The sequence below is a fragment of the Leptodactylus fuscus genome, chromosome 9 (genome assembly GCF_031893055.1).
Source record: "Leptodactylus fuscus isolate aLepFus1 chromosome 9, aLepFus1.hap2, whole genome shotgun sequence".
Classification (NCBI taxonomy): Eukaryota; Metazoa; Chordata; class Amphibia; order Anura; family Leptodactylidae; genus Leptodactylus; species Leptodactylus fuscus.
Window position 1 is genome coordinate 39,555,835 of NC_134273.1, and position 12,393 is coordinate 39,568,227.

The 12,393-nt window shown below is 40.3% G+C and overlaps 1 protein-coding gene across 5 annotated transcripts in view; it reads right to left on the reverse strand.

The window, feature by feature from the left end:
• The window catches only part of CENPP (centromere protein P), a 193,562-nt gene extending 181,337 nt beyond the window's left edge, over positions 1-12,225 (reverse strand). For 2 of the 5 annotated variants that reach the window (XM_075286870.1, XM_075286874.1), the window contains exons 1-5: positions 12,116-12,225; positions 9,429-9,578; positions 7,603-7,754; positions 4,785-4,873; positions 2,048-2,130 (exon numbers count right to left, since the gene is read on the reverse strand). In XM_075286870.1, the coding sequence (XP_075142971.1) occupies positions 2,048-2,130; positions 4,785-4,873; positions 7,603-7,754; positions 9,429-9,565 (461 nt within the window). In that variant the 5' untranslated portion in view covers positions 9,566-9,578; positions 12,116-12,225. Of the gene's footprint in view, positions 1-2,047; positions 2,131-4,784; positions 4,874-7,602; positions 7,755-9,428; positions 9,579-11,913; positions 11,987-12,115 lie in introns of those variants that run through there. The other 3 variants (XM_075286873.1, XM_075286875.1, XM_075286872.1) reach the window with 3 other exon arrangements.
• Positions 12,226-12,393: the final 168 nt, after the last annotated feature.

Consider the following 12,393-nt stretch of genomic DNA (forward strand, 5'->3'; position numbering starts at 1 on the left):
TAAAGGACAGCATGCTGTGATACACAGAAGACGCTCTAGTAACGCAAGCATGGCCTCAACATAGGTGTGATAAATGTCTAAAATAATGATAAATCATTGAATAAAAAGAAAATGTATGCTATGGCAGTTTCAGAAGTGTATGAGTGAGAGCACGCAATTCATTATAATATGCTGGTAACCATATACACTTGCTTGCTAATCTTAATAATGAGATTAGAGGCCTGATTTGTGACAACAAAAGCCATCAGAAACCAGGGCCTAGGGCCTTGAGAAAGGTTCGAGTCCGTGAACCGAGACACTGCATCTGGTAATAAACCACTGACTTTTTTGCCACTATTGGAGTGTCTACTTTCTTTCTTAGAAAGCAATTCTATTCCCAATAATATGCCTGGTATCTGGAATTTCTGCTAGAAATGTATGAATAACTTTAAAACTGGGTACTACTAAGTGGGGGAGTGTCCTTACATAGTCTGACATTATCCTATCAGTACTGGTAGTATTAAACTATGTAGGAACATAATGAGTGGAATTTGTGGGGAAAATAACAGACTTTGGGAAGGTTTGAAAGCAAAAACAAAATGTAAAATTCACTGTGGTGCGAACGGAATTGAACAAAACAAAAATGTGTACTCCAAAAGATGAAGTTTTGCTCTGGGGTTGTGTGACAATTGGTTGCTCTTGACCATGTGTACTGCTTGGCTGAAAAAAGAAAAAGAATTACACAGAAGCGCCATTAAAGGGAGTCTGTCACCAGAAAACAGCATTGCGGGTAACATTGTGCTGTGCTCCCTCTCCATGTACTGAAGCAAAAAAACTTCCAAAAATGAATCTAAAATATATTTGTTTTTCCTTAACAAGTTATTCCTTTCATAGTCAAAAGCAAGAAGAGAAACTTTTTCATCAGAATTAACAAAAGCCCAAAGAACGTACTTGTATACGTGTGCACCATTATGTCTTTTCTTATAGAAACATTAAATTACATGTCTAAATTCTTCATGAAATACTATCTCCAGCTCCGCACTGAAGGGGGCACCAGGGAGCTCGCCTATTTCATATCCATCTATAATAGTTAGCTCTACTATAAACAATACCTCAGACCTCCATGAGGACCACTTCCCTTTCCAATAGACCATCAGAAACACAGCATGACCTCCAAATTCAATAAACAACTCTTAGTACTCACTTTAATATGGATATTCTGAAAGGTTTTTTTTTCATAAACTTTTTTCAAGATGATGTGGATAAGAAGCTGAATATAATAATGCTATTCGTAATTATAGTGTTTCCATTGCTCTTGTCTTAAGTCATATGTGCTTAACAAATTCTGTGCACATGGTTTCATGTTTAGTGTCATTTCTTTCTTGTGGGCCTCAATCACATTGTGTAACGATACCGACATCACGCACAAAGGCAGTAAATTCTCCATTTCTGCCATGTGACGCAATATTAAGCCATGTCGAGTCCTTTCCACAAACGGACTGTGTCACGGTGATTGTGAGGGCAAGGAGCTGTGCCCATTTCATCAAATGTGGGTGTCAACTAGCAGTCTAAAGATATGTTCTCTTATGATGTATTTTCCTTGATAAAATACATGAAGTTGATATAAGGCTGATATCAAGAAAAATAAGCTTCTGAAATCCAAGAGCTTTTTTGGTGCTAATTTAACATTAGTAAAATATGGAGCAGATAGCAACACAAACATATTTGGTGAAAGATCACCTTCCAAAACATTTAGACTCAAGCTCAAGATACATACCAAAATGCACCCAAGCATACTCTTGTACTATTGGTGTGCATTTTTCAACCTCCATTGACTTTAAAGTCAACTGCAAAAACACATGAAGCAAGTATCAAGCATGCTGGGGTTTTACACGCTGTATAATTGGAATACATCATGTTAAACTACACACTGAAGGGGCTGCAGCGATCTGTAACAGGCCCAGCTCTATACATTGGCTATAAATTCATTCTCTGCATTAAGGAATACATGTCTGCAATGCAATGAAGATCAAAAGATATTGAAACAAAGTATTGCATATAACCTTACCGGGAGAGCAGCTTTATTAGATCTGAATTCTCTTCATGGTCCATGTGGATATTGATATGAATCACCTCACAGCTTTTAGTCTGCTAAAAAAGAAACAATTTCAAGAGTCTTATATGGTAATAAAGTCCTGACATGTCACTGTAATAAAGCAACACCAATATTGTAAAACTTAGTAATGGACTATAAATAATACTTTATACTATTTCGATAAAATAAAGATTCTGCCAATTTATTGAGTCCATATTGAGAATCATTTATTTCTGGTTGTCTGTCTGTATCCCATACAATGCTCACTAGTTTGTTTTTGTACATAAAGCCAGTATTATTGAGGAGAAACCACAGAATCCAGAGGAAACCATCAAAAAGTTATATGAATGTAAATCCTTACCTAAAAGGATTTCCCCCCATACAACTTATCCAGGGATAGGTACAAGGGACCAGGAGACCCCTGTGTGAATGGAACCGTGATGTACATGCGTGACCACAGCTTTATTCATTTCTATTTCCAAGCTGAATATAGGAGGACATCAGTGCCAAATAAGTGAATGCAGCAGTGGCTGATCAAGCATAAAACTGCTCCATTCACAAAGCGTGTTGGACACCCCTGTTCTTGAGAATAGTGGGGGTCTGATCACTGGGACCCCAGCCAAACAGACACTTATTACCCATCCTTATCCTGTTGATTTGTGATAAGTTTGGGAAAAATCCTCCGTAAAGGTAGGTTTCTGTGATTTTTGTGGCCTCAGCCGTCCCATGTACAAGAACATATCCCCAGTAGTGATGTCATGTGGTCACAGGAGCCTTATTACTTCCAGACTGGCTGGGACCTGGGATTGGAAGCAAAGGGAATGGGGTTGAACTTTGTGGGGATAAGGGAGCATGTCCTCATTTATATTTTGCGTCTCCCTGGACACCATTGGGTTTTCCGCTTAGCCCAGAAATCCTATTTAATTAAGTGATATTTTTATTATGTTGAAAAGGGGTTTAACCACAAAGAATATTGTTACTGGTAAAATTCAGCCCAATGTGGACATGGCTGCTCAAGTCTTGCTTTTCTCTCAGCTCCGCAGGGAGATCCCTGGTGTGGCCGGCCAGTGCATTCTGAAGCTGTAGCGTCTTTTCTGCTTGTCAGAGGAGATGCTGAGCAAATTGCAGTAATGTCTTACTCCCTTACATCTAACAGGCAGAAAAAACGTTGCAGCTGGTTTACCAGGAATCCCTCTGCACACTCAGTTGACTGAGCATCCATAGTTTTTGTGGAAAAAAACATTTTTAGTATAAATACATACATTTATATGATTAAAAACTGGATTTAGCTATAAACAATATTCTTCATGGGACAACCACTACAAAGATTGAACTCAGAAGCTGCTTTTAAGACGTCTAAGTACAAGTCTATTCCCACAAACAAACCCTTGAGCTGTGAAGCGTTTAGCTAATAACTACATGCAGGGCAGGCGCAGGAATACAACTTCTTTGAAATCTTTTAATTGTACTATGAAAATGTACATTAAAGCATAACTAAACTTTCAGACAGCTTTTGATTTTCGGGCTGTATTTGTGTCACTGATACATTTTGTAACATGCGTTATTAACATATTTTGGCTCCTTTCTGAGAAATCCTGCATCTTTCTATTCTTCCCCTGGCTTCTATATTGAGAGCCATACAGGCTTGGAGTCCGGGGCTGTGTAAATGCAGAGTCAATGAGAATAGGGGAGGGTCATTTCAAAGAGTCATATCTCGGGTGTTATAAAAAGTATTAACTTAATAAAGTACTGTATGTTAGAAAATACTGCCTGAAAAGCCAAAGTTGTTGAAAGTTGAGTTAGGCTCAGCTGCTGTTGAGGGAGCAAATATAACAAACTGCTGCCATCTGGTGGTAATACTGAAATAATACACTATATACAACTGCATGAAGACAACTCAAGTGTCCAAAGGGTATAAATGTGAAGACAGATCCAGAATAGGGAATGTGGAGCATCTTTTGTGCACAACATTACCGCACATCTACACCAAGAAACTGGTGTAGATGTTGATTAATTCCCTAATTGTTATATTAGGGAAAAGTTTACTTCTGCATTGCCATATTCCAAGAGCCGAAACACTAACTTGACTGTTTTTCTTTTATCTTGGACATTTTTTTCCCAATAAACTTAAACATGAGATTATTTAATTGCTTCTATAATACCCTGTGATATTGCTCTATGGCATTGTATTATTTTTGTCATTGTATTATTAACAAGAAGCCTATTATACATATACTGTATGTGTATGCACAGCCCCCACTGCAATAGCAACACATCAGCACCCAACAATCGTATTGTGGGTGCACCAATGGAAGGCCATAGGGAGTCTCTATCAAACAGCTTACAGGCCACAGTTTTAAATCCACAGTAAAGAAAATAAATAATTTTAGAACCCAAAATAGAATTTTAAAATCTACATCAAATAAAAAACACAAGAGAAAAACATGCTGTGTGTAGTGTTTTGAAAATCCCATTCACATGTATTGAACGTTACATTATTGCAGATGTTTGATACAAAATCCACACTGAATATCTGTAATAAATCCACACACCTGAATGTGGCCTTATAGTTCACTTACAACTAAGGTATTTTATTAGTTTATTCTGGAAATCAGTGTACTTCACTTATAATGAATAAAAAGCAATACTTCATCCACGTAACTCAGCCATAAAAATACACAAGCATTACTTATATGTTTTACCTACATACCTGTTCTTCCAATGTTTTAAAATCCATTGCAAATGACACAGGATGGCAATGACCCTCCAGTTTATGGCTATAAGTTGTTCCCTTCTCACCTGCAAAAAACATGTCGAAATATTTATATAATGTGATTGAAAAGAAACATCCCATCCCACACACACACACACCCCACACTCAAATGATTTTCTCATTCATATTTACTTATTTACAACTGGCACAAATGTACCAACTTCAAATTATACTGCCATATACCTATATAATAACCAAGACCATGTGAACATACACTGTAGTTCACTTAAGACTGTAAATGATTAAAGCAAATCTTTGAGATATTTTTAATCATTAGTGGTTTATTAGTTGGTATTGTCACCATTCTGCACTGGCTATAATGTAAATCAGTTGTCTGGTATTCTTATGAAAGACTTGTGTTCATACACAGCTGTGAATCTGAGGAGGCAGAGCTGCGTGGGAAACAGAGATCAGTATCCTCAACCAAGGATTAGGCAGAAGGTGCATCTCAGACAACTGCTTACACCCTGTAGGTCAATTGTACAGATCACAGATCTGCCTAATGAAGCTGAGCGTTAAGACAGCCAGGAAACTAGCTCTAAGGAAATGAATAGCAAATAAGGTAGGTAAAGATAGGTAAAATGATTGCGATTTTGATTGATGTCATAATCCTCCAGCTCTATTCTGAATATATTTTTTTTTTAAAAAAAGCAAAAAGTAGAACATCAGATGTTGTGTATGCACTTGTACATATACAGAGTTCACCTAATTATGCACGTAAATGCACCAATTCCCATTGATCCACATAAAAATATGTGGCACTAGGGGCATACAAGCAAGCTTACCAAGAAGCAGTCCCTGGTGCTCTTGGTGCTAGAGGTGACGAGGAGTTTCTAGGTCCCTCATGTAACTTGAGTCAAAAGTCATGTTCATAAGATTGCCCGGGACCTTAGGAGGCCTGATGCCCAGATGCATTTTTCTTTTTTAATAGGCCGTTACCTGCTGGAGTAACCGCAGCAGGTAACGGGCCCTATTTACTTACCAATCCTTGCTCCTGCTCACGGTAAGCGGAGGAGACAGTGAGCAGGAGCGGGTAAGGTAACGGTATGGTAAGTGAGGCCGCGGGCCTGCGAACCCCAAATAACACTGCTATCTTTATACTTGGGGGTCTTTTCAGACCCCAGAGTATAATGATCGGAGACTCAATGGAGGTGAGGGAACCTAAAAAAACACTATTAATTACTTCTCCTGATCACCAACAGTCTTCAGGCCTATTTGGTGACGTCCCATGGGCCAGGCCGGTGTGATTATGCATTGCAACACCGGTCTGGCTCACATGACGTCTGTACCAAGATTGAAGGGTTCTGAAAGCAAGAGGGAGTTCACCGGAGCCTGGGAGAGGTAAGTAACAGTGTTTTTTATGTTTGCATCCTATGCCTGGGTCTCCGATTAGTATACTTTGGGGTCGGAAAGTCGGTGGGCCACTATGGGGCATAATACTGTGTGGGCAGGGGCCACAGTGGGGCATAATAGTGTGTGCAGAGGCCACTATGCAGTATAATAGTGTGTGGGCAGGGGCCACAGTGGGGCATAATAGTGTGTGGGCAGGGGACATGGTGGGGAATTATACTGTTTGGAGGGGCTGCTATGGGATATTATACTGTCTGGAGGCCACTTTGGGACATTATAGTTTGTGTAAATGGAGTGTTATACTGTCTGGGTGCCAGGAAAGGGTGCGCTTTGCCATGGGGGGGAGGGGCAGAAACCCCAAAGTCAAAGGTTTGCAGGGGGCCCAGTCTTTGCTAGTTACGCTACTGCACACAGTATGCATATATTTTCTAAAGAATTCTGTTTGCTGACAAATCCATAATCCCAGTTGCCTGATGCCTTCAAAGGTCTCCACCCCTCTCTCCTGAAAGATATTTTCAAACTGATTAATGACCAAACCAAAGTTGAAAATCCCTTAAAGAAAGATTTGATGTACATCAAAGCATGGTTGAAATGTTAGACAGGATGAAACACTCGCCTGTAACCTAGTTCTGAGCAATTTAAAAGGGTTGTTCCACTATGGACAGGGGATAAGTGTCCTACAGCTGGGGGCCCGATCGCTGGGTCCCGAGGACTAAAGGTCTTTGTGAATGGAGTTCCAGTGTGCTTGTGTGACCGGGCACTTCATTCACTTCTGTAGAAGTGAATGGAGCACCGACCTTGCAAGAACACTGCCTCCCTGTTCACAAGGAGAAGTGTCCATAGAAGCACAACCCCTCCAGGAAAAGTGGGTACTACTGTTTTTTATGTTTGCTGACCTCCCATGGACCTCCACTAATTATACTCTGGGTTGTGGGGTTTTAAAGTGGCGTGGCCTAAATAATCGCCATTAATCATAATCACAGTTAAGGGATCGGCACTCCGTTATGCACGTTTCCGTTTCCTGCATAAAACAGAGACAGGATACGGAAACCTGCAGGATTCTTTCTCACCCATTCATTTGAATGGGTGAGAAAGCTGTCCGGCCGTGAGCAGCGGTGAGCGTTTTATGCTCTCCGCCGCGAAACCGGGTTTTTTAATCCGGACACAGAGTCGGACATGCAGTACTCTGTGTCCGGATTTTAAAAAAACGGTTTTGCGGCGGAGAGCATAAAACGCTCACGGCCGGACCTGTTCTGTGGTTTCCGTCTTCTTCCATGCAGAAGACGGAAACCACAGAATGGAGTGCCGAACGCATTGTTCTAGCAGATAACTGTAAATGGGCCTCAAAGGTTTCAAAACAGCTGGGAAACCAGGAAATAGCCTCTCACATTGAACCACTACTTACTTTTCGTCTCTGTTTTCTTCAAATATTTTGTGACTTCAATCCCAGTAACTGCTTTAAAGAACTGGATCTCTTGTTCACAATGCAAAAGCTGTGCCTGTAGATTCCTTACATTAACATTATCATCACGGACACTTTTTCCATAAAAAGACTCTCTAGAAAAAAACATAAAGAAAGAAGATTTTTTTAACCATAGGTAGTGTTTGTAGGTTACAAGAAAGTAGATATTTATGAAGTACAGCTGCAGTGATGGAAATCCATAAGGTAAAGTCCACCCTGAAAAAATACTGGTTCACACCACATTTTCTATCCTGTTGAAAGGAATTATTCCACCCCTCCAGAGGCATTGGCTTTTAGTACTAGGTCTACATTCCTATGAGTTCATGTAACTAATTTCCATAAAGATTAAATTATTTTATTGAAGATGCCAGCCTCGATGAAGGCTTGGAGAAGCTGTAAGATGCACTGTCAACTACACTGCATCTGCTGACAGGTTCCCTTTAAATATTAGTGGGGGTCCAACAACTGGGACCCCAACACATCACGTGGCAATGGTGATTGCTGGTTCTGCAGGGAACCTGGGTCAACATTTTTGGGAGCACAAGCATGTAGATATATATAATACAATAATATTATTTAATATATATGAACACATTTTAATTTTTAGATTTTTCTTATGTGAACTTCTCCTTGGACACGAGTTAGTAATAAAGTTACGTAAGGGGGGGCACAGTTGTCTGGTTGTCTAGTTTCCTGAAAAACACTATTAGGGGTGCAATCACTTTATAAGGTGTACAATCCCTGTATTTTATAAGTTGTTATTTTTTTTTAAATTTCACACTTGAAACCAGATTCTTGTGATTTAATGAGATTGTTCATGTAGACATAGACAAGAGGTATGTATGAACTATGAACATCTTGAACTTTTAGCTAAGGAGGTAATCTTCTTCTTTAGTAAAACTGCCATAAATGACAAATTATAAAGATTATTATTTTTTTTTAATTAAAAGAATTATACTTCGATGCAAAATTGCAGAAACGTGATTGTGTATCAAGTATGGTTGGGCAATTTAAATTTTATTGTTCTTGCTCAAAGAACCAGAAAAATGTTCAGTGCGTTGGTACAGTAAGAAGGAGTCAGATATATTTGATGCAGGTCTCCTTGTCTACAGTGACGATCATAGCTTACGGCAGGAGGCTGGCATGAAGTAAATGAGACTCCTTGGTGGAGCTGAGATCATTTTCACAATCCTGATAAACAAAGAGAATTGTGGGTCTTTGAAATGGCAAATAATAAAACAATAATTGAATTAATTGCCCTTTCCTACTCTCAAGGTATAGACACTAAACGCTGCTCACTGCAACAAAATCACACACCCTCAATCGCAACATTTCCTGCATAGGTATTGATTATTTGTGCTAGAGACAAACAATGATGGACAGACAGGTGCACCTATGTGATCCTCTATTACATAGATGATCTAGTACACATTACTAAACTGAAATATTGAAACCTGGAAAGGTATATTAGTGTCATATGAAGAGAATCTCCTCTTCATAGTATAACTGTTTGAAGTGATTCCACCCCCATATTCCCTTTGTTACACACAAGCCCATACACTGGACACAGTGAGGAGCAGGAGACAGTTTTCAATAGAGAAACAAGGAAAAGAATGAAAAAAGGCGGGGCTTCACAGAAAGAAGACAACAATTGTTAATAAAGTATATTACCAAATGTATTAATGACACAAATACTTTTAGAAAATCAAAAGCTGTTCCAATATTTAGTTCAGCTTCAGAAACCCAGTAAAAACACAATTATTACTAACAATGCCTTCTTGATGTTGGCACCAGAAAGGAAGGCAATCTCTCTTTGATTTTCTTCATATTGTTCCTTCAGCTCCTGAATTTCTTGCTTAAGGGAAGAAATAGCATTGTCACACCTCTCTATGATGTTCTTCTGCATCTTTGGCACACAACTGAAAGAGAGAAAAAAAATAGATAAAAATGGCGCAAGTAGTACAAAGATGTGAAAATACTATAGCCATGAGAAAGTAGCTCTCCCGGCACATAAGTAAATACTTAAGTTTCCAATGAACTAATAATCTTAGAGCGTTGTTTCTTCACTATCTCGATTGATGATAGGTATGTTCCACCAACCTTTTATACTAGAGCCATCAGGAAAACTATGAGGGCATATGGATACCATATGGCTTCCCTGCTTAGGACTTCTTTCCATGAGTTAATGAGCCTGAGTGGAAATCCATTGATAAGCAGCAGTGCCAGATGTGGCTGAATTGCCACTGTGTAATACTATATTTCCCTCAGAGGTGCCAGCCACATTATACCCTAGCAAATCCAGCTGTGTGAAAGGCCCATAAATGTGGAAGCTGATCAATAAAAGTGGTTGTTTGTGAGGCTTTATTTCTCTCATGTTTTCGTTGTATAATATCCAATGGTATCTATTGTTACCCTGATGATTTACTGTATTCTTTTTCTTTTAATGCCATATTATGATTGAATTTGATATGTCATTGATATCTTAACTTATACAGGTATTCTGCCCCTCACACTATGTTGTGCCTAGTTGCTATAATACAACAAATACTTTTGAAACTAATATTCACACAGGCTTATACAAATTGCTGTGACAGATGCTGGAACAATGATTGGATATGTCTAATACCGTAGATGCAGGCCCCACTGATCTTGAGAGTGACCCTTCATTCACATCTGCACTTGGTACTCCATTCGGGGAGTCCACATGGGGACCCCCTCCCCCGAACGCTATACCAAACGCAATTGCAAGCGCTGTGTAGTAAAAGCACATGAACCTTATAGACTATAATGGGGTCCGTGTGCTTCCTGCGCGCTGCCCGCACGAATCATGCGGGCAGGAAAATAGATTGCGAACTACTTTCCTGTCAGCATGTTCTGTGCGGAGATCTGGCGGCAAGCACATAGACCCCATTATAGTCTATGTCATTGTGCTTTTACTACACAGCGCTTGCAATTGCGTTTGGCATTCCGTTTAGGGGGGGGGAGGTCCCCATGCGGACTCCCCTGGATGGAATATCAACGCAGACATGAACCAACCCTTAGGGCTCGTTCACACGGGGCAAAATGGCGCGGATTTTGACGTGGAATCCGCCTCACAATAGTCCTATGAAAACCGCTAGATTTCTTTTTTCCGTTAGCATTTTGTTTTCCACTAGCGGAAAAAAGAAGAGAAATGACCTTCTTCAGTCGGATTCCGCCTGCAAAAATCGACGGGAGTCAATGAGAGGCATAAAAACCGCTAGTGGTTTTTGGCAAAGAAAAACGCTTCAAAAACCCCTAGTGGTTTTTTCAAGGTCCATACATCGTGCTGGAGGAAAACACCCAAAACTAAAAACGCCTCAAAAACCGCTCCAAGAAACGCCTCATGACAAAAAAAAACAACAAAAAAACACTTCAAAAAACCATTTCCTAATTCTGAAGAAAAATTTCTCCTGGCCAAATTCCTCAACACCTAACTATGTGTGAACTAGCCCTTAGGGTGCATGCATGGCTCTCCCCGTTCACTTCTAGTAGAATATGGCCACCACAGCAGTCATAGTTGCTTACAGACTGGTGGGGGGTCCAACTTGTCATGAGAATGAGGCGATTCTGCTCAATTAATCCCCACGGACAGACAGGAAAAAGCTGAACCCTGCCATGTCTGCCAGTCCTATTCTGGTTGTCCAAAATCTAATGTATATGGCCTGCTTCATCACTGATAAAACAAAGGAGAAAATGGAAATATGTGGTAGGCTTGTGCATAAAGGCATGAGCTCCCGGACGTGAGAAGAGTAACTCCTACATCCACTGGGCTCCTAGTCATACTATACGTGACATCGCACTTTATAAGGGTCCCGACTGGCACATTTTGCATCCTTGTCACAAAAAAAGAGACATGGCACGCATGTTGTACCCCAAAGAGGGAAGGGCTTTCTCAAAAGGGAGTGTAACCCCCGGAAAAGACGTCACGTGTGAGGTTTCCCACAGACCAACATGTATAAAAAATGGCTAAACACGTAAAACATGACAGACTCTCCAACAAGTCACTTGCTAATGGTGTCCGCTACTTATTAATATGATAGGCACATTTTTTCTAATATTTATATTTTGCAATTCCTGTCACATAATGGAGTTACAGGACAGACCACGCCCACTTGTCCCTCCTCTGCGTTCCCGCCATTATCTGCCGGCCGCCACCAATATATGCTCATGGTGGACTAGAGCCCTCATGCACAGCTCGTCCCCTTCAGTCCTGTCACCATCCCCAGCACTCACCTCACTCCTCTATTACTGTTCAAATTAAGCGCGCCATTACAATGTGCAGACAGCCGCGCGATAACGGGAAAGCAAAAAAAAACAAAACTTTTTTTCCGCAAAAACAGACAATGGAAACATAGGCCAATAAAACGTACAGGGAAATTAAATGAGAAACAAATCGTCATATGTACAGCGGCTGCGCTGTTACTGGAAAACTTACGAGAAAACTAATCCTGTTATCCCCTACAAACTCGAACAGAATGGTTTGATCCAGTGCGCTGCCGCTTGAAGCTTCCCTTCCGGTCTGATACGTAGTAAAGCAATCTTGTGCCCGAGTCTCTCGTCTCAGTTTTTAATAAAGACAATTGCTAATAAAGTTAGAGAATAAATATAGACTTTACGGGGTCACCTGAGCGAAACCGGCGGCAGAAACTAGTCAGATAAGGGGGAGAAAACTTGTATATGCAGGAGGGCAGTTTTGTACAGCGGAACGTCGTA